The 24,477-nt window shown below is 34.5% G+C and overlaps 1 protein-coding gene across 1 annotated transcript in view; it reads left to right on the forward strand.

Annotated features, from left to right (window-relative positions):
* Positions 1-24,477, forward strand: part of LOC123880514 (hypoxia-inducible factor 1-alpha-like) — a 70,247-nt gene that overhangs the window by 22,103 nt on the left and 23,667 nt on the right. Inside the window, exon 3 of the mRNA XM_045928661.1 lies at positions 2,558-2,730. Within this exon, the coding sequence (XP_045784617.1) occupies positions 2,558-2,730 (173 nt within the window). The remainder of the gene's footprint in view (positions 1-2,557; positions 2,731-24,477) is intronic.

Genomic DNA, 24,477 nt, shown 5'->3' on the forward strand with positions numbered 1-24,477 from the left:
GGTTTTCATTTATCTTTGACGTCGACTCGAGTACGATAATTACTGTTGTCGTCGCTTTGTTATATTTTAAAAAGTGACCTGTGCTTTCGCCATGTTCGCAAACTACCGTTCATATTTTAGTTCAAATGTTTAACTTAGTATATAAGTTTTACGTACCCGTAGTTAATTTTACTTTACATTTATTTCATTTTTTACCTAATCGTACATTTCAGGAATACGTATACTGGGTTCTTTTGCCTTCAATAAAAAAAATATTATTGTGTATTTGTAAAGATTTATATATCATAGACGATTTCCCTAATACAGTGACAAACACTGTGGCTTTTAACCCCCGAAGGAAATGGGATTGTAATAAGTTTAACGCATTTACTCGTAGCTGTGTTTCGACGTACCTATACGTATAATATTATCCTCCAATAATTATTAGAACCTAATGCATGCATTACGAAATTAGACACGTCCAATTGAAAACGTGCAACAAATTTCGTGCCACTAATTTCGTAATGTAAATTCCGCTTAAGGGTTCCTTTTCTAAAAAGAGTGACCTTGCACAAAACGACCCTGTAGACGCGTCAGGTCACTTCTCAGCCGAGAACAATGTGTAACAACATCTCGTTCCTGTCCCAGGAGAGAGCTCTCCATAACACGACAACTACAGGTCTATTGTGCGATGTGATGTAAACAAGATCTACAAACATGCTAACATCTATCCATTAAATTAGTAGGTAGGTGCTTATGGCTATTTCAAATAAAAATCGTGTTCTATGATTCAAAATAAATCTAAATTGAAAAGCCCGGTGGGAGCTTCATATTTGTGCCTTTTGGCGGGAGACCTCGGGGCCGGGGACCCGGGGACCCGAGAGCTGGCAACTACCTTCGGCAACGTATTAGTTTGGCCATCCAAAGGGGTAATGCTGCCAGCATCTTGGGTACAATGCCTCGCTGCGGTGGTCTTGATGAGGTCTTAGATATACTTAGTTTAATTTATTTTAGTTTTTGATTCAATCTTTTTTAACCCCCGACCCAAAACGAGGGGTGTTATAAGTTTGACGTGTGTATCTGTGTATCTGTCTGTGGCATCGTAGCGCCTAAACGAACGAACCGATTTTAATTTAGTTTTTTTTGTTTGAAAGGTGACTTGATCGAGAGTGTTCTTAGCTAAATTAAAAATTTTCAACACCCCCGACAAGTGAAGGTTACAGTAACTAGAAAAGAGCTGATAACTTTCAAACGGCTGAACCGATTTTCTTGGACTATTCCGCGCCTACGATCCAAAGTATCTGAGTTTTTCAAAACATCATTTTCAAATAAATAATTATGTATCTAGGCAACGTCCATCTTGACAGCTTGACATTTGTCAATTGACACTTTAATATTATGAACCTAAGGGTTAACTAACCTTCTTTTCTACAAGAAAACTATAAAAGAGCTGATAACTTTTAAACGGCTGAACCAATTTTTTTGGATTATAGCTAAGAACACGCTCGATCAAGCCAAGCCACCTTTCAAACAAAAAAAAGTAAATTAAAATCGGTTCATTCGTTTAGGCGCTACGATGCCACAGACAGATACACAGATACACACGCCAAACTTATAACACCCCTCTTTTTGTGTCGGGGGTTAAAAAAGATACACACGTCAAACTTATAACACCCCTCTTTTTGGGTCGGGGGTTAAAAATAGCGCAAAATACAGCCGCGAGATTGAAGTTTCTTTTTTAACCCCCGACCCAAAAAGAGGGGTGTTATAAGTTTGACGTGTGTATCTGTGTATCTGTGTGTCTGTGTATCTGTGTATCTGTGTATCTGTGTATCTGTCTGTGGCATCGTAGCGCCTGAACGAATGAACCGATTTTAATTTAGTTTTTTTTGTTTGAAAGGTGGCTTGATCGAGAGTGTTCTTAGCTATAATCTAAAAAAATTGGTTCAGCCGTTTAAGAGTTATGAGCTCTTTTCTAGTTTTCTTGTAGAAAAGAAGGTTAGATAACCGTTAGTTTCATAATATTATGTCAATAGACAAATGTCAAGCTGTCAAGATGGACGTTGCCTAAATACATAATTATTTATTTGAAAATGATGTTTTGGAAAACTCAAATACTTTCGATCGTCGGGGGTGTTATAAATTTTTAATTTACACTTGTTTATAGCTAGTTTCACTCATGATGATGTAGGTAAAGATTCCAACGCTATTCCATACATCCAAATCTCTACAGGCATTTAGAAGTTACGGTGCAAAAACTCACAAAGTTCGTGCTGGGCGTTAACCTAGCGTTAACGAGTCAGTTAATGAGTGAGTCGGGACTCGGGACTTTTCCGTTCATGCATCAAGACCTACCTCGTCCTTCAGTTGTTACTCGGCCGTACATCGCTTTACTCCCACTTGCTCGTAAATTGCTTCATTACAGAATGAAGGATTTTATTACAGAGACCTGTAACCGGCTCTTTACTATCCACACGTCAGCAATTTCCTAGAGGACTGTATTAGAAATTGCTGGACCCTTTCCTACTGCTGACATGGTTCTATTGTTCTGGACAGTAATGTACTGATATTATCCCAGGGATAACCCCCGGGAGCTGCGCAACAAGGCGGAGAAGCAGCGGCGCGACACGATGAATCAGTCCGTGTCGCGCCTGGCCGCCATCGTGCCGCCGGTCGCCACGGCCACCAAGAAAGTGGACAAGACCAGCGTCCTGCGCCTCACCGCGCACTACCTACGCGCCCACAAGCACGGTGAGTTCTCCACACAATGCTAGTGTTCTCGCTCGCGCGCTCTTTAGAGTCTTGAATCGAGTCGATGACCATGCATGTGCAAAATTTAAACAATGAAACGGAATTTAATGTAATAATTTTCAAACTTTTTCAGATTTTGCTAGCTTGTGAAAAATAAGGTACAAAATAATTATGAATAAGTAGTACATTACGTCCAGGCCTGAAATAAATCAATTACCGACCGAGTAGTATTGAGAGGCTGAGATGTAGCCGAGGACTTTCGAAAAACTAAACGAGATCGGTAATGGCTGGAACAGCCATCCATTTCCTTAATTGGTGTGTTTTAGGTTGTATGGCCTATGATCTTTCATATAAGTTTAAGTTTTTTATTGTTTTCTCGCTAATGGGAGTAAAGTAGCATACAAGTCTCGGCGAAATAGCAATTACCGACCTCGTTAGTTTAAAAGGTTTCGGATTGACTTAAAAAGTCCTCGGCTTCGGCTTGGCCTTCCAATATTACTCAGGCGGTAATAGCTTAATTTTGGGCCTGGGCTGTAATATCACGTGTTTTTTCACAAGCTACCTGTGAATTAATGGTCAATCTCTGCGAATAACTATTTTCCTTTTTTCTTCGTCATTCATGAAACCGCTCGAGCCCTATGCTAACTGCTTTCCGTGTATAGAGTAGGTATAGCATAGGTCTATTATCAAAGCCCTGTTAAAGCGCAACAATTTAAGTTCATGACTAATCTAAGATTATTGAATACTAATGGTGTGATATGTAAGTGATCACAGAACTACAAATAACGTAATAGAAATGGTATTTGTTGTCTATAGATAAACAGAGTGACTGCCGAAAGAATCAATCGAATCAAGAAACTTGAGCTTTTATTTCATCTTTATAACGTATCGGATATAGCTTAAAAAATCTATCGAAATCTTTAATGAACTTCAACAAGACCGTGAAGAAAAGCTAGTTTTTCTTTGGACTGGGACAACATGTCGTCGATTCTTAGTATTTTACTTTATACAAAAATAATTCAAAAGAAACAGCATCCAATTCGACGTGTAAACTATTTATTTTACATGCGAATTGGTCTGCTTTGGAGTCCAGACTCCAGAACCAAGTCAAAAAACGTAAATACCGCTCAGCTCACTGATGTTTCACGTCAAATCTGCGCCTTTACCATTTCTGTCTTCTGTACGTATTCTGCATTCCGTGTAAGTGATCCACTTGATTTAGTCGCGTTATAATATTAATGATACATAAATATATGGACACAGAGCATTCCGTGCCATAACAATTACATGCTGGAATGTGGCGAAACTAGAAAAAACCGGCCAAGTGCGAGTCGGGCACGCTCTTTTAGAGTTTCGTAGATAATTATGTTTTGGTCAAAATAATTTGTTGTATATAATATAGTATATGGTACATAATATATCGATATATTCCTAACTAGTTTAGTTTTGGAGACAACCCCCGTTACAAAAATGGTTTAAAACTAACAACTTTCCCCCCTTTCTTTATTTTATGAGTTAAAAAAGAACGTACTCTAAACAACATTTTCTTCTATTTCATGTAGGTATGGGAACTCCCTGAAAAATAGTTTAATAGAATTTATAATTCAATATTCGGTTTCGGGCCAACGTTTAACAAATACCAAAATTTTAGATTTGTAATTCCTCTACGAGCTAGAAACCAACGACATACTGACAGACAGCAGAGTGACATTAATTAGGGCTCCGTTTTTACCCTTTGGATACGAAACCCTAAAAATGATTCGCAAAACAAAGCGCACATAAACTAGATCAAATACTGCGCCACAACACTTCAAATGATAGGTGATCGTAAAGAGTGGCTTTAGATATACCGGACGATAAATTACTACATAAATAAATCAATTTATTAAGAGGCCACCGGGTAGCTAAGGTCGGTTACATGACGGGCGGTTAAAGTTATTTATATTGGTATTGTTAGCGTTAGATTTTGAGCAATAAAAAGTAAACGATTCATATTCATATAAACAAGGTTAAAAGCAAACATTTTGACAAACAGTTAACAGACCCTAACTTGTGCGACCCATTTTGGTTTTATTATTAGTTTTTATTTTTATTTTCATTCCATTACAAGTTAGCCCTTGACTACAATCTGATCTAGTGGTAAGTGATATTGCAGTTTAAGATGGAAGTGGTCTAACTTGGAAGGGGTTTCATCCCTACGTAAACTATACAACATTTCAAAATAATAAACTTGATTAATTTATACTTTCGTTTATTTTCATTTATTACTTTCTTTCTTTGCTGTCATGTATATTAATCAATTGACACTTTATACTTATGATATTATGAATGAGCAAGTGTCTGCCAGTCTATCTGGGTGTTTGTCACCTTTTGTTACAACTCATCTACTGGACCGATTCAACAGATTTGAACACAGAAATAAGTAACGGGAAATATACAATAGAGATAGGCAACAATGTAACGTCACTCGGGTCACACTGAAAATCAGCATCCTGCATTCTATGCTTGTTGATGCATATGATGCAAAACATTATGCTGAGCTGTAGGTACACCCATTTATGAGGGTGTCACAGATGAAGATGTTACATTTTGTATACGTGTGACACATCAACAAATGAATGCACTTTCTCTCTTTCTTTTCTTTCATCCTGGAGACGGACATAGGATAAATTTCAACACGAAAAATCATAGAGCTCCACCGAGAATTGTAAGAACCTGAATCGCACGATACTTAATAATAATTGCAAACAGCGTAGTTAAACTCAACCGTAATCGTAACTATACTTTGACCGCCCGTCATTCCACTGGCCCTCATTCGTACATACCATTACACCACTTCACTATGCATTTCATCGCGGGATTTAGACAATAAGCGCCACAGTTTAATGTAAAACTGTGATATGTATTGTGATCTAACGACGTACTTAGATCGACTCGACTCATTTAAAAAAAAATCAGATACAAGTTAGCCCTTTACTACAATCTCACCTGATGGTAAGTGATGCAATCTAAGATGGAAGCAAGCTAACCTGGAAGGAGTATAGCAGTTTTTATGAAACTTAAAATTTTAATTGGTTTCTACACGTCATCGTACTAGAACGCGAAATCACTTGGCGGCACGGCTTTGCCAGTAGGGTGGTCATGGCCGAAGCCTCCCACCAGAGCCAGTGTTTGTTTCTCGTGGGAACTATATGATTTTCCGGGTTGAAAGAATCCTACGTCCTTTTCCAGGATGCAAAGTATCTTTGTGTCCGTCTTGATCGGTCCAGTACAATAGACAAGCCGTAAAAGGTAACAGCCAGACAGACACACTTGCGCATTTAAATAATATCACAAGTATGGATGATTCAAGTTTATTATTTTGAAATGTTGTAATTTACGCATAGTTTACTTGCGAGCGAAGCTTCCTCATTGCCTGAAAATATAGAAGTTTTGAGGGTCATAACTACAGTCATGACTTTCAAAACAAAATATATACCTAGATGATGTTTTGATGGCATCAGAAAGCTCCGGGGTGACCAACTCTAGCATGTGATGTGTGACGCAATTTATACAAGTGTAAATTAACAATTCACACCCCTGACAAGTGAAGGTACAGTAACTAGAAAAGAGCTGATACCATTTAAAAGGCTGAACCGATTTTCTTGGATTATAGCTAAGAACACTCTCGATCAAGCCACCTTTCAAACAAAAAAACTACTTAAGTTTTAATCGGTTCATTAATTTAGAAGCTACGATGCTACAGACAGATACACAGGTCAAACTTATAACACCCCTGTTTTTGGGTCGGGGGTTAAAAATAAGCGTTCTTTTTTTCCTTTCTTTTCTTTTCTTTCTTTGTCTATTATTAGGTACTTAACTACCTAAGTACCTACTATGTTATTCGTTCTTAGGATAAAGCTGGATAAATCGATATTTGGTTTAGTTAGTGTCAGATCTAGGTCGAATAAGACCTGTAGCTAGCTGACACCGCCCCAATTTCGCTCGAGTGGGATTTTGAAAATCGGTGAGAGGGTGGAATTTCCAGAAATTCTGAAACACGTGCTTCTTCAAATTATTGATATAACTTGAAAAACTACGTTTTTTCATAGAAACTTTCATCCCCTAATTCATCTTCTTAGGGATGGAATTTTGAAAAATACTTTCTTAGTGGATGTCTATGTCATAAATCATAATAGCTATCGTAATTATAAAAATCACAAGTCATTAATTCATAGATAGGTATATTACTAAAAATATTCAGAGGTCCAAGATTCGACCGTCCGGGCTAAGTACCGGACCACGGTCCGCCTGTTGATGTATAGGGTATGATGTGACTTGTTCAGGGTCCATAACATTCGAACGGACTCCCCATACAGCGACGGATTAGATAGTTTAATTCATAAGATGGATCAGTGATTAGCCACTGTGTAATTAATCGCTTAACATCTAGACCCTGACGTCACCTACGCAGCTAGGTTATGCACTAGTAGTAGTATTGTACTACGCAACTTGTTATTACGTGACTCACCATTGGTATGTAAGCGTTAGTCCACACTAGGTGGTTTGTCACCTACTTTATGAAATAAATAAAGAGAACGTATTGTATTCTTGAAATCTTATATAATAAAAAAACCGGCCAAGTGCGAGTCGCACTCGCGCACCGAGGGTTCCGTACTCGGGTATTTTTTCGACATTTTGCACGAAAAACAAAAAACTACTTGTATGCATAAAAATAAATAAAAATCTGTTATAGAATGTACAGATAAAACTCTTTCATATTATGATACCCCACTTGGTATAGTTATCTTACTTTGAAAATTTAAACACATTTTAATTTTTTTTACATGTTGTAGCCACAAAGCCACGATTTTCGGATTTTTTCCTTTACTTGTGCTATAAAACCTACCTACCTGCCAAATTTCATGATTCTAGGTCAACGGGAAGTATCCTATAGGTTTTCCTGACAGACACGACGGACGGACGGACGGACAGACAAACAGACAGACAAACAACAAAGTGATCCTATAAGGGTTTCGTTTTTCCTTTTGAGGTGCGGAACCCTAAAATGGGTCAAGTGCTAGTCAGACTCGCGCACCGAGGGTTCCGTACTCGGGGTTTTTTCCAACATTTTGCACGATAAATGAAAAACTTTTATGTATAAAAATAAATAAAAATCAGTTTGAGAATGTACAAGTAAAGCCCTTTCATATGATACCCCACTTGGTATAGGTATATCTTACTTTGAAAATTGAAAATACTAACTATTTGTTCGTGAACATATTTAAATATTTTTTTTTGTGATGTAACCACAAATTCACGGTTTTCAGATTTTCCGTTTATTTGTGCTATTTAATACCTGCCTACTTGCCTTTCATGATTCTAGGTCAACGGGAAGTAAATTAATAGATAATTTTGATGCTTCATTAAATTATTTGTTGTTATAGCGGCAACAGAAATACACAATTTGTCTTTTTTTTAAAGAATATTAGCCAAATTTATTATGATGACTAATTTCCTTTCGTCTCCAACTATGCGTAAAGCTTGTGCTAAGAGTAGGTACGACAATAGTGCAACGGGTGGGGTTCGAACTTGGCTTTTTGTATTTCAGTCCACTCCTTTAACCGCTGAGCTATCGAGGTACACTACCTACTTATTACGATTCATGAGATAGGCACGCTGACAGACGGACGCACGGATAACGGAGGCTTAGTAATAGGTATCTAGTTTAGTAAAATCTAAAATTAGGCCTTAGTTGACTGTGTTAAAAGTATTGGTACCTATTTGTAGTGTTTCCTTTAGCAAAGGCTATTATTAGACTTTTAGGCCATTTTAGGTTTCAGAGGGGTCTCCGTCACTCGCTCCATACAAACGTAGTTCCAATTTCATTTGCATATTAAGAAACCAAAGTCCATGAAATTTTGCAGACATATTCTAGAAACTAATATCTATGCCTGTGGTTTCCCAGATTTTTGTTAAAATATTTGGTTTTTTTTTTATTCACTATAGGTAAGCGCTTGACCACAATCACACCTGATGGAAAGTGATGATGTGGTCTAAGATGGGACGCGTTTACCTAGAAGGTGCCTATTCACTCTTGTTTCAAAGTTACGCGGTCTTAAAAATTCACATACAAATCTTTGAGCCCCTGTTATTTTTAAACTACGTATTTTTGGAAAAATCTAAAACACCACAGGCACAGATATTAGTTTTTCTAGAATATGTCTGCAAAATTTCATGGACTTTGGTTGCATTTCTTTTTTAAGGCCGCGCTTACACAAAATCAGAAAATTAAAGATTTCATGTGCTAAATTTACCACAATAGGAAAATCTTTCACATAATTGAATACATTGTAAGCTTGGCCCATATTAATTATCTATAAAACATAGTTGGCGCCACTCAAATCATAACATCATATTAGAAGGCGTCATTGATTGGCTGAAGTTGTTCAACATCTGATCGATAAACGTACTGTATATAAAATTCTTATAGTTTTTAGTTGATGAATTGTAGCATAATAAAGGATAATATTTGTAATCAATATATAAGATGAAAACATCTTTATTACTTAGATGATTTGTGAAACGAGCTTGATGATTTGTATATTAGTCACTAAGTTTATTCATTGTACAATTTGGATTGGCCGATAACGATAAGATAAAAAGGGGAGTGGCTAATAAACGTGGAGAGGTTACCTGTAAGAGTGGTTTTAAAACGACGACATTCAAAAATATACTAACGTAAGAGGAACAACATTTATTTGACACAAATGTAAAAGTTAATAAATTTAAATATGAAATAAAAGTGTAATAATTTATCATAAAGATTGTGTTTGTGATTTCGTCAGACCTTACCCAAAAGGTCAGAAGAGGGACATCAAGAAAATATAATATTTTCTTGTCACGCTCACGACTCAGAGAAACAAGTGGAAATATACAGAGGAACGAGAAAGAAGTGGAGGTCTAGTAGACCACAGACATTTTGGAGCACAAGGCCAATATTTGGGCCTCAATATATCAAAGTACCTAGTCATGGCATCAAAGGATTTCTGGATAAACGGGTAGGATCTTTCCATGATTTTATTTTTATTGATACCTATTAATGGTAATTTTTTTTTATTTGTGTGGGTTTTCGTTTTGTTTGTTCTACATTTAGTTATCATTTTGTTAGAAAGCTTTGCTCCGAGTTGGAATGGAAATTATATAACGTTATGATACCTAGAATTACCCACATGTTTATAATTCATCTTGTATATTGGTTATACAAATGCGATCGACCTTCAAATTGTGGTTTAAATAACATTGAGGTATTTAGAAGGCTTATTTTACAATGAAAAATGAAAAATGTTTATTTACAAAATACAGTCTTGTACAATTTTCCTGTGTCTGTGTGGTGGTACCCGCACTAGGTTATCCTGTATCGTGGGTACAATGGAATAGATAGTGAACATAGTGTTAAACAATATAAAAAGTGTGGTTTACTTAATGATGGGCGTTATTGTTACTTTTAAATAGTTTTCAGGATGTATCTACTATGTCCTGCCGGGGTTTTATTTCTCATTAAATGATTTCACAGGTGAATATCTCACGGAACGTGGTATTTCAATCTTCACACTTGTAATCGTGTGCCGAATTAGTTTGGTTAAGAGTTACGATAGGGATTTATTTTCACATAGTGGTTTTGTTTTACGGAAGGTAGGTTCTGGATTTAGGTTCAATCGTTTGCTGCACTCATTGTATAGATAGATGTTTTCCTTTTTCTAGCACACAGTGACGCGATATTATCACACAGCACTCATTGGGCATCTTGAATGTTGTTTTGTGAAATTATTATTTTTTGTAAACCGCTTTGGGATAAGGTAGAAAAAGTTACATGAAATAGCTTTTCGTTTTACGCCTGCCAGTGAAATAATCCGTCTCTACTTGTAATGGTTACTAAGTGATTGGGGATATAAAATGTTAATTGATAAAAATGAAGGTGATCCGTTGTAATAAAGTAATAGTGACCAGGGTTAATAAATTGAGCATTTTGAGAAATATAAATCCTAAAATGGGTGTAAAAGTAGGTTTATCTTATCTGGTTATTCTTTAACTAAATTTAAAATTATGGTAGGTAGGTAGTCAGATAGTTTTAAAATACGGGGTGCATAAATAAGTGTTTTTTTTTTTACAAAAGTGAGGAGAAATGTTTTCATTTATCTATTTTTACCACTTGAAACGCGTAATGTTTGAGTTTCAAACATAACTTTGCTGATAACAGCTCACCATGAACAACCCATGGCCGGCCCACTACTGAGCAACAAGTGTCTCCTCACAGAATGAGAAGGGTTTAGGCCGTAGTCTACCACGCTAGATAACAGCTAATTTACTTTTAATACTGGCACAATAATTTGAGTACTACGAGTAGCAGGTAGGTATAGTATATGGGCAGCGGGGTTTTTTTTTTTTTTGTTGACCTGTATTCACGCAATTAACTGTGTACTGCCGCATTTAAATGCAATATGATTTTGTTTTTATTGGATTAACATCGCTTGGCGGGTTAAATTCCTGGCAAATGTTCTATTAAAATTAGAGTAAGTTTTTTTTTAATGGTAATATACCTACAGTACTGCCCTTAGGGCAGGGCGCGATTATAAGTACCTACTACCAAAATACTATTTTCTTTGTTGTACGAAAGAAATTTTAGGCAAATATCTTTGCACTACGCTCGCGTTTGTGGCATGACATTATCCCAGAAATATATTTAAAAAAAATTTCACGCTCGCTTGACTCGCTTCGCGATAGTTCAGTTTCGATATGCATTTAGTTAACGAAACTCTCAGGAAACCACGTTTGTTGTGCTCTCGAAATTGATCAGTCTGTTTGATAAAATCGAAATGCGGTGCCTTATAAATTTCGCTTAGGAGCGCCGGTAGTATCTCATGATAATATGAATAGTGATCATAATTTTTTTTTTAGGCTGATTAAGCATTGAAGGTTTTTCGGCTGGTCTGGCATTTCGCCTGATTTTATGTTTTTGCTTATTTAGCGCGTTCAGGAAAGCTTTGACAACGTTTTATAACATGAGTATATATATATTTTTTTTGTTTTAGTTACCGAAACAGAAAAAAAAAAGCATTAAAGATGTGGGACCGAGGGATAAATCTAGTGTGATTTTTGGTTGGATTATGAAGTTGTAGTTAGGGTATTTAAAATAGAAAGATTTCAATTGTAGGAAATGATGTAAAACATGTTGAGGATAAGTTGTGTAATAAAGTCGATAATTCACTTGTTGGATGTCACGCGATCTCATTGCGAGGAGGAATCTTTTTCTTGTCTCTGTTTTTATAAATACGGTGTTCTGACGGGTTTTTTATTTACGTCTCGGATTATTGAATACTTTCGGTGTTTGATTGGACGGTTAGAGGTTGCAAAAGCAATCGCCCTCTAATTAAAACATTTATTTAGGCATTAGTTCAATTTGGATTAAATCTCGCGAAAAGCCACGGTGGCTGTCTCTCGCGCGTCTTGGAAAGACATTCCTAATGCCTGTTTTTCTGAGGGAGGGATGCATTATCAAGTGAGATGAGCTGCAATGTTTGCGGCTGACTATTTTGGAAAATTTGCAATCGTGGCAAGTGGAGTAAAGTTTGACTAAGCTATTTAATGAACAAAGTATATAATGGATTTGGTGAATGGTTATATTATATAACATTTTGATAAATGGATGAATTTGAAGAGTGTATGTATGTGGTTGATGCACATTTGTTTCATATTTTTACTTAAGTTATAAAGTATTACATTTGGTGAGTAGTTATTTATATTTGGTAGGGTAGGTTTGATAAACAGGTAGTTATCTTGATTAATAAGTGAGTTATCATTTTATAAATGCGTACTTTAATGTTTGATGAACTGGTATACTTGATAAATGTGCATATTTTCATACTTCAAAGACAAGTTGTACCTATTAGTTTCTTCAAGCTTTTAGTTGCTGATAATTATATTAACATTCTTTAGAGCGCATGTCCTATGGACGAAATCGTTTATACATACTTTCACTGTTTGAAATGTTACAATCATAAAGATATAGTTATGACTAGAGGGGGTCATAGCTTGTTGCCGCTCTTGTACATCCATGTGTCAACTAGGTATTGTTATCTCAGTATATTTCAGGGAACCTCCGTTCGGGTGAAAGCGATAGCTGTTGGATAAATGCTTGTTGGGTTATCAGAAGACCGTGTAGTCTTCGATGAGGTTACTTGTAAATATTATAGCGAAATAGTAAGTTTAAAAATAGAATGAGGCTAAACTAAAAAAATGGGACAAAGATAAAAATAATAACTTAAAGCATTGAAACAGCATAAAGTGAAATAGTAACTTACAAACTATACATACATATTTACGAATTATGTAGATAGATATAGTATTACTGGATTATGTATATCAAATAAGAATACTGTCAGCTCATGTTTTGTTTTCGGCGTGGTAATTTTACGCTTAAAACTCATAAGAGATATCATGAGGTTCGCTTTCTGTAAAAGTTATTAGCTTTAACAGTTAATTGATTTATTACATTATTTATTTATTATACACTCAACAAGTAAAAGTATTTTGTTTTGACAAAATCCAAAGAAGTACCTATTGGATTAATAAGGCAAGGTACGAAGCATTGGCTGGATTTTACAACATTTAAAGTTTCCTGTTCATTTTTATCATTGAGTTAATTTGAGGCGGAAGGATCCTCTGGAAAAGTTTTAAGATTAAGTTATTAGTAAGAAAGTATATTTTGATTAGGTTAGTTTAAAATGTACAGCCGGTAATTTAAAAAAAATATATATATTTAATTTTACATAATAGGTGAAGCTGGTTGATGCACCAAAAATCGAATTATCATAGGAATTTAATTAAGCTAACATTTTTATTTATTATCAACTTCAAATATACAGTAGCAAACTGATTAGTTGGAATACATGCAGTGATTGGAATATTTAAGTTCCGATAGAAGAATCTATATCGTGGCTTGTTCCTTTATGGACAAGAATATTTTTTTTTGACTCGTGGGACCACTTACACAAAATATCAACGTTCGGTTTGGAGGTCTTCCATGGCTATTCCTACAGTTCCATGAGGTATTGAAGAGGTTAACACTTTGTCGCTCATCACATCAACCAGCACGGCATTTGGGTATGATGGATGGATGTAGATAGGTACACATTTGATGGGGGGGGGGTTTAGTGGTTTGTATCAATAGGAACCAGGGGTTGAATGAGGAAGGCTGAGGACAGTACGTGTGGTGCTTACTAGGGAAGGTTTATGTTCAACAGTGACCTTATGATGATGACGATGTAGATGACGATGATGATGATGATGGACGTACGAGGACGAATCTTTTACGAAACGAATAAAGGAAAATCGAACAGATGCGGGTCATTACGGTTAACATATAAAATAATGTATAAGGTACCTACTTTCTTCTAATCTTTATGATCGATCAGCTTGTGATAGAGATCTTGATGTCGTAGAGAATAGAGATGTATCGAACGGAATATTTATTTCATTTTTTTTCCTGCTATTATGTTGATATCGCTTTTCTCTATGAAAAGGAATTAATGATAAACTAATAGGTATCATTCGGCGGCGAGTCGCGACTGTGTCGTTCCCAGGGTCGAATTTGGTAGTTCTGCTTATGTTACTCGAAACGACAAAGTACGCCATATGGTGCATATTATGGCTAAAATAAAATATATAAGTATCATGTGAAATTATAAATCAAAGATTCTTTTTGCATGTAGATATTATATGGTTAAGAGGCACAAGTGACGCAACTACTGTACCCTGGCGTTTGTTTAACATTGTCCATTAGTACTTCAGAATGTGGATTTTGCTAGGAAAAAAAAAAAAAAAAAAAAAACAATAGGTAATTGTAAGAAATATGGGAAGCGTAATCTGCATTAAAAGAAAAAGTTTGAATTGGAAGCAACCAGGCATAGGATTTTCATACATCCGTAATCACGTTCCTTTCAACTCTCTAACTATCACGGTTCACGATACGCCGTTCACGGTTCAGGCCGTGACGCACGTGCAGACGGACAGACGGACGGAGAGCAGAGGTTTAGAAAATAGGGTCTCGTAGGCACCCTTCGAGGGGTACGGAACTGGAGAAAACTAAATTATAATAATGATAATAGGTTTTCTAGGTTACCAAGTAAAATTACTTCTCTTAGGTCGGATTGTATTATGATGGATGCTTATGAAACAAAATTAAATGAACGGTCTACTCAAAGTGTTTTATGTTTGCAGGATCCAAGGATGTTGGAAATGAATAAATGAGGAAAAGAAAGACCCAAAACTAGGTATGGGTCAGGGACACAAAGTCCCAAGGAAGGAAAGCCCCGAGGTTACGGGCTATGGACAAAAAGTCCTATAGGAGGAAGGAGGTAGACCCTAGGATAAGGGTCATTAAAAATTTGGATCTGGAGGGAAAGAACCCTAGGATAAGGGTCATTAAAAATTTGGATCTGGAGGGAAATAAGGACAATCACATATGTATCCCGGTAGAAGAGAGACGCGCCAAGGCTCGGAATCCGCGATTTTCCAATAAGAAGGGAAGAAGAAAATATGTGCGTAAAACTATTGCGTTGAAAGTGTATGAAAATGTTTTGTGATTTAAATCGAGAACTGGCGGCGATTAACTTTAAGTTTAGAGAGTTTATTTTATCAAAAGGACAAGAAGTTCACTTACACATATTCATATTAAGAATCGCTCCCGATTCTAAATATAAATATAGAAGAAAACATAATCTTTAAAGGTATGGTGACTATACAATAATATAAAAAGTCAAAACACGTTATATTCGTTAACAAACTATACCTACATCTAGCTAAGATATCTATGGTGTTTGACACTGTTTGATTAAACTTTAAACTTTGTAAAAGATTTTTCCTCCAGTATGAGTTTCGGCAAGTACATTATGTAGTAGAGCTAGGTAGTTTACATACCATAATTAGTCCTAGCTTTATGTAATTGTAGCATAATAGGTATGTTCGTTTTGTGTACCATATTTATGAGATTTAGCTTTAAAGTGATGCGTGTATGTACGGACTTTAATAGTATTTTCCTAACAAATAGACATATTTTGAATTTGTATAATTGACTTATATAATATAGTTCATCAGTTTTCTTATATAATTCTTTAGTGGGAAGGAGAGTCTAGTTGGAACAGAACTTTTAACAATTTATTTTGAGATACTTGAAACCCTTTAAAGTAGTTTTTAGTAATTAGTTTTACATGCTCATCCCCAAATCTCTATTGAGTGTTCCTGTAAAATATTGGCTTGTGAGTTATAATTGATGCTTCGGACTTTATGCATATACCTACCTTCTTTGATTAAATTGAGGCCTCCTTTAGTTGCTACTGGTCTCGCAATTTTTGATATCTTTATGATTTTTGAAAAATTATTTATAAATTTAGAGTGTCTGCATCTTTTTATTTTAATATTAGCGGAAGAGAACAGAAAAATGAATTTTAGATTAAAGGCTAAATTTGAGTGCTACTGTAGACTGGCAGGTAAAGTTGCGAGGGTAAATAGTTTGGAATTGAATTGAGTTTATCTGCTATTTTCTAATTATATCGGATGGAAAGGGGTGCTGCGAGTGCTCTAAAATTAAGTTGCAATCATAATCAATACCAATGTATCAATAAAACTGTATATTCCTTCTAGTTAAGTTAGCAAGAATATTAATTTAATTAATTACTATCTTAATTTTTTTTTTTGTTTTGTTGAACTAAGTCTTTGTCATTTTGGTTGTGAAGTTTACATGTTACTTAAGTTTTAATTTTTTTTTAAAAGCGATGAGACTCGCTTAAAACAGGATGGCCGAGCTGTAAGCTTGGCCCATATTAATTATCTATAAAACATAGTTGGCGCCACTCAAATCATAACATCATATTAGAAGGCGTCATTGATTGGCTGAAGTTGTTCAACATCTGATCGATAAACGTACTGTATATAAAATTCTTATAGTTTTTAGTTGATGAATTGTAGCATAATAAAGGATAATATTTGTAATCAATATATAAGATGAAAACATCTTTATTACTTAGATGATTTGTGAAACGAGCTTGATGATTTGTATATTAGTCACTAAGTTTATTCATTGTACAATTTGGATTGGCCGATAACGATAAGATAAAAAGGGGAGTGGCTAATAAACGTGGAGAGGTTACCTGTAAGAGTGGTTTTAAAACGACGACATTCAAAAATATACTAACGTAAGAGGAACAACATTTATTTGACACAAATGTAAAAGTTAATAAATTTAAATATGAAATAAAAGTGTAATAATTTATCATAAAGATTGTGTTTGTGATTTCGTCAGACCTTACCCAAAAACATGTTTAAAATAAACCAATTTTTCGTATTGACATTTAACGTATCATATTTAAAAAGACTTTTTTGTTTATTGCGTGGGTGATGTTTATTATTATTTTTATGTTAGATCAAATAAATGGATTGTTACCAAAACTACATAAATAGATTTGTTAAAGAACATAATTTATTTTCACATAAAGTTTTGCATGAAGTTATGCTTTATTCAATACAAAAAATCGTGTTAAACTAGCCATATAATTTGCAAAAATTGGCAACAGTTCTTTTTTTTACTCATTAATGTGATTAAAAATCCATATTTTAGTTCATTATGTGTTAATAGGACTACATTTATAGTATTTAAATATTTTTTTCCAGTAAATCAGATGATTTGTAAGGACAGATTTAGGGCTTCAAATTTGAGTCTATTACTGTTTTCATTAAAACTAGGTGCGGGAGATTGATCACTACAAAATAAATAAAATAGTTTTCGCAAAAATACGAAATTTGATGGTTTATTTTAAACATGTATTCAATTATGTGGAAATCTTTCCTATGATGGTTAAGTTGGAGCTCGAGAACTCGCATTTTTTGGTTTAAATGTAAGAGCGCCCATAAGTATTAAGTAGAAAATAAATTATTTAATAGGTCAGCAAATATCTATAGATCTTTTATAAGTCAGATAAGTTGACCATTGAAAAATTAGCTCTAAATTGGAAATCAAAAATAAATCAAATTGAATGACGAAGTTCCCTACTTCAACTAATGATTTTAAACTTACTTCGTGGCTTAACGACATTTTATATTATAAATAACTCCCTACTTCAGTTTCCGGTCAATTCATTCATGATCATTAGCGCTAGAAATTTAATAGAACTCTGAAACCATCCAACCAACACAAACGAGCTGCAGTTACAGGAAAACATTCAATAGAAAGGTATTGCAAATTGGTATCGATGATATTTTAATTGGGAAATCGCAGAAATCCAAACATTTTAAAGAAATTCATACCTACCTATACCCTTGTTGTCTCATATTTCTGTTGAACTGGCAGGCCTGATACAATTAGCCACCTACTTCATATATCTATTACAAACTGTGCAATCTAATGCATTATTCCAGAATTATTTTTACTAGGCAGGTTGTTATAATATTAGGTATTACCTCGTAATACCTATCGTACTCTCGAATGCTAGTAGTTATCGTACCTAAACCGGTCAAATGCGAGTCGGACTCGCACGTGAAGGGTTCCGTACCATCGTAATGTCAAACTGGCCGTCTAAGAGCTTATAGCCATAAAAGTTAACTAATTAGACAAAATATTCCAAAAGGTCATGTCAGTACTTACACAATCAAAACGCTAATAATAATAACTGTAGCTAATGTAAAATAATTGTATAAGAGCCTCATCTAATTAATAAGAAGACTTAATTCGAATACAGAGTTGAGTTGAGTAGAGAGTTGTGTGTGTTGAGTGCTAAATTATTATGACGATTCAAAAGCACTAGTAAAAGTCTACTTGAATAAAAATATTTTTGAGTTGAGTTGAATTTTGGGTTACGGAACCCTAAAAAAATTACAGGTACAAAGAGGGGTTAGTAATTTTAATAAAGTAAACTACAAATGTATATTGCAAGAAAATGTACACTCAAGTACCAAACATATTTTCAAACATTAGCGGAATTGTAGTCCAAACTTCAAACAACGCTAGAAAAGCTTGGCGCTGCTTTGATTCGCAGAACTGAGTGGAATCAGTTCAGAATATTCTATGGTGAACATAGAATAGAATAGAAATTATTTGTTTGCATAATGTGTGTTATAAAAGATGATATATATGATTACAAGGTTCGACACATTAGCCGTAGTGGCGCACAAATATTGTGTTAGTTATATCTACAATTTTTAAATGCATTTTTTTAGATTTACATAGGGTTCGTTAAATGAAAAAAAAAACAAATCAGACATTGAAATTTAAAAAAATAACTAAAACGTACAATGCAAAAAAATGTTTAAAACCGAATAAGAAAATAAAAGCCATGGATCATAAAAAATAAATAAATAAAATACTAGGGTATACAGATGTCAAAATCAAATGAAAAATATATCTTATTATGTCAAAATCACTTTTTTAACCCCCGACCCAAAAAGAGGGGTGTTATAAGTTTGACGTGTGTATCTGTGTATCTGTGTGTCTGTGTATCTGTGTATCTGTCTGTGGCATCGTAGCGCCTAAACGAATGAACCGATTTTAATTTAGTTTTTTTTGTTTGAAAGGTGGCTTGATCGAGAGTGTTCTTAGCTATAATCTAAAAAAAATGGTTCAGCCGTTTAAGAGTTATCAGCTCTTTTCTAGTTTTCTTGTAGAAAAGAAGGTTAGATATCCGTTAGGTTCATAATATTATGTCAATAGACAAATGTCAAGCTGTCAAGATGGACGTTGCCTAAATACATAATTATTTATTTGAAAATGATGTTTTGGAAAACTCAAATACTTTGGATCGTCGGGGGTGTTATAAATTTTTAATTTACACTTGTATCATATTGGAAAAATTCTTCTAAGGAGTAAAAACTTTTCCGTTGCAACCATTTCTTAAGTTAAAATGAAAATTGTCTTATTGTGCGTTGTTGTGCGTGTTTTTATGTCAGATGGTAATTTGTAAAAAATTTTGATTGCCATGGCGTGACAGTTTTTTTTGAAGAGTGCCGTTTGTGGTAGTGTTGTAAAAACTAGTTTATCTGGATTTCTCACTGAACGCATTTGCTTTGTTTCCCGCATGGTTGTGAAATGTGAATTTTTACAAATTTCAAGATTTGCCGCATGGAAGCGGCAAAACCTTAAAAGCTTTATGAAAGCCGGCTTACATGACTCATATGGTGCGATACTTAAGATGGTTCTAAGGCATTTTTTTTAACTATAAATGCCCTGTTTGCCGTTGTTGCATTTCCCCATATTATAAGGCCATAGCGTAGAACTGAGGAGACATATCCGTGATACGCTGTAAGAGCAGTGTGAGTGCTAGTTGTTCTAGTTAGTCTGCGTAAAACAAAGACAAACCTATTTAACCTATTACACACAGTGTCTACATGGTATTCCCAGGAGCAGTGTTCGTCTATTAGTAAGCCTAGAAATTTACATTTCTCTACTTCATTAATTTTTTCTCCTTTGTAATTAATATCTAATCTAAGTGGTTTTTCGTTGTAATTTATAAATTAAATAAAATTAGTTTTACTTAAATTAATGTGTAAGCAACCGGTGACCCCGCCGTACAAACGAAGGAAGCACAACTATCGACCCACTATCGACCAAATCTCTGTAATTACACGTCACGCACACAAACTCAACATAAATTCTACGAAACTGGCCACTTAACACCTTCCGATACGCATTTGACACAACGTAGTGATTATATTTTTTTGTTTGACAGTTCAATGATATAATTTAATTTTAAATCGTATCGTAATCGTGCTGTGCAAATTACACAACTTCAAATTGAAGTCTAGGGTTGTCAGAAAATAAATGGGGTAATTTTGCCTAAAAATGAGCAATTTTTTTTTTCATTATATTTAGACAAATTTATATTTTATTTTTGATGACAATCATAATATAACTAAGCGAAAAAGGCTGTTTTGTTAATTAAAAGATTTTAAATTGATATTGAAATTTAACTAAAACAAAACTTATTACTAAATTGTAGTACATTTAATATACCAGTCTCCGTCATAATAGCTGCATGCCAAATTTATCATGAAGTACCTAGGTACCTACGTAATTGGTGTACGTACACCAATGTACTTACCATGTTGTCTTCTATGTTTTTGTAAATGTATATGTTTGTGTGTGCAATAAAGAAATAAATAAATAGGTAATCAAAATCTTACTACATTAATAATATTATTTAGTTATAGTTAGTCCATGATAGGTAGTAGGCACCCACCAAAACAACCTTAGCGACGAACGGAGGACTCGTCACGCGTGATGTGGTCAAAGATGGGACGCTATACGGATAGCTAGAATATTTATCTTTATTTAGGTATTTTTTAAGGTCATAAATGTCAGAAAACACAAGACAAATAAAACCCATTTTGAATAAATAACTTTGAATTTGGCTTAGAGAAAAAAAAACCGCTACCCAAGAGCCGCTTTGTGTAATTTGGTAAGAGATCTACGATATAGGGATGTAAACTTGCCCGGTGTATAACACCAAAAGTAGTGAATAGTCTACTAACCCTGCGAGATACGCTAAATAAAATCGCTAACTGGTACATACTTGGATTATTATTAAATATTTTTAGTGAATATATTGCGTTTTTATATTTGACTTTTTAACTTTTTTATTTTTAACTGTCAGGATACGATTATATAGTAAACATGGTGATGGGCACCCTGTTAAGCAGAGATTTTCAATAAGGCCAGAGGCCCTATACTGTAATTAATCAAAATTATGTAAAAACAGAGTAGGTAAATTTTAATACGTTGCAATCGATAAATTATTGTTTTCTAGCATCGAACATCCATCGATTTGTAACTATCATAATAAAGACTAATCTAATGAGATCTCATTTTAAATAATCATCGTGAAAGGGAAAAATAGGGAAAAATAGGAAAATAGGCAAATTTTCATATGTGAATGGTATCATTCCATAACGCACACATACTCATCAACTGACAGTTCCCCTGCTTCATTTGACTTTTCGGAGCATACCATCCTGAGTATTTATTCATCCAAGAGAATGGCTTGAAAAATGCTTGAAAATAATAACTTACACACTTGGATGAATAAATACTCAGGATGGTATGCTCCGAAAAGTCAAGTGAAGCAGGGGAACTGTCAGTTGATGAGTATGTGTGCGTTATGGAATGATACCATTCACATATGAAAATTTGCCTATTTTCCTATTTTTCCCTATTTTTCCCTTTCACGATGATTATTTAAAATGAGATCTCATTAGATTAGTCTTTATTATGATAGTTACAAATCGATGGATGTTCGATGCTAGAAAACAATAATTTATCGATTGCAACGTATTAAAATTTACCTACTCTGTTTTTACATAATTTTGATTAATTACAGTATAGGGCCTCTGGCCTTATTGAAAATCTCTGCTTAACAGGGTGCCCATCACCATGTTTACTATATTATAATCGTATCCTGACAGTTAAAAATAAAAAAGTTAAAAAGTCAAATATAAAAACGCAATATATTCACTAAAAATATTTAATAATAATCCAAGTATGTACCAGTTAGCGATTTTATTTAGCGTATCTCGCAGGGTTAGTAGACTATTCACTACTTTTGGTGTTATACACCGGGCAAGTTTACATCCCTATATCGTAGATCTCTTACCAAATTACACAAAGCGGCTCTTGGGTAGCGGTTTTTTTTTCTCTAAGCCAAATTCAAAGTTATTTATTCAAAATGGGTTTTATTTGTCTTGTGTTTTCTGACATTTATGACCTTAAAAAATACCTAAATAAAGATAAATATTCTAGCTATCCGTATAGCGTCCCATCTTTGACCACATCACGCGTGACGAGTCCTCCGTTCGTCGCTAAGGTTGTTTTGGTGGGTGCCTACTACCTATCATGGACTAACTATAACTAAATAATATTATTAATGTAGTAAGATTTTGATTACCTATTTATTTATTTCTTTATTGCACACACAAACATATACATTTACAAAAACATAGAAGACAACATGGTAAGTACATTGGTGTACGTACACCAATTACGTAGGTACCTAGGTACTTCATGATAAATTTGGCATGCAGCTATTATGACGGAGACTGGTATATTAAATGTACTACAATTTAGTAATAAGTTTTGTTTTAGTTAAATTTCAATATCAATTTAAAATCTTTTAATTAACAAAACAGCCTTTTTCGCTTAGTTATATTATGATTGTCATCAAAAATAAAATATAAATTTGTCTAAATATAATGAAAAAAAAAATTGCTCATTTTTAGGCAAAATTACCCCATTTATTTTCTGACAACCCTAGACTTCAATTTGAAGTTGTGTAATTTGCACAGCACGATTACGATACGATTTAAAATTAAATTATATCATTGAACTGTCAAACAAAAAAATATAATCACTACGTTGTGTCAAATGCGTATCGGAAGGTGTTAAGTGGCCAGTTTCGTAGAATTTATGTTGAGTTTGTGTGCGTGACGTGTAATTACAGAGATTTGGTCGATAGTGGGTCGATAGTTGTGCTTCCTTCGTTTGTACGGCGGGGTCACCGGTTGGCCATTCTATTATTGATTCACTGGTGTAGTTAATGTCAGATTGAAATTTAATAATGTCATAATTATTGCATGTCAAAGTGATCGATATGTGTATTATCATCTGCGAATAGTGTCATTTTATGATTAGTTATGTCAGGTAATAAGGTATTGTCGAGCGAGTGATGTGAAAAAACTGTTGTGCATAAAAATAAATAAAAATCTGTTTTAGAATGTACAGATAAAGCCCTTTCATATGATACCCCACTTGGTGTAGTTATCTTACTCTGAAAATTACCTAAAAGAGGTACCTACCTGCCTTTCATGATTCTAGATCAACGGGAAGTACCCTATAGGTTTTCTTGACAGACACGACGGTCGGACAGACAGAGAGATAAACAACAATGTGATTCTACAAGGGTTCCGTTTTTTGTTTACGGAACTCTAAACATGCTTGATTTATACCAAGTTTAGACGGTTTTTCATACAAACTTTCATAAAAATAATCAAAATTAATTAACAAGGAAATGTCGACGAATCTTAGGTAGTGTATTGTATAAAAACCATCGATGTATATGGATGGGCCCTTCGAAGATAAAAAACGCGCTCAAAAAGTCAAGAGAATTTGCAAAAGTCTCTTGACTTTGTCAATGACGATGACGTAAGATTCAAGCGTATTTTTGCGGACGGAATTGTATGGGAAAGGCTAATCCATATACATCGATGATAAAAACAGACCGACTACCTACCCGAAGTGCAACGTGACTCAAAAACATTGCCTATCATTTTTTAGAACAACCCACGCGTAGCTATAGCCAACGTAAACAGGTGTTACATTTCGCGCTATCAACAGAATTAACAGAAGCTTTCTGAGAAGGAAGGTATCAAATGCCACTCCATATTATATTTTAGCGCCCATACGTTATTCCCATAATATCACAGTGTAAAAAACAATACAGTGACGTTTGATCCTTTTTCAAGCCCAAAGATGCCAGAGATCCATTTTTTTTTGAGTGTCTATTTCCAGGTTTTTAGGTTATGTACTGATTACACCCCAAGAGTATTGAAAAAAAGGATCATAAACTTTAGACCGACATTTTATTTCATCTATTTAGCAACCGAAACATCGAAAACGATACCAGTTTAAAATTCTTGATTAAAATAATGAAAAGTTCAGCACTAGCATGTCGA

This window comes from Maniola jurtina, chromosome Z (genome assembly GCF_905333055.1).
Source record: "Maniola jurtina chromosome Z, ilManJurt1.1, whole genome shotgun sequence".
NCBI lineage: Eukaryota > Metazoa > Arthropoda > Insecta > Lepidoptera > Nymphalidae > Maniola > Maniola jurtina.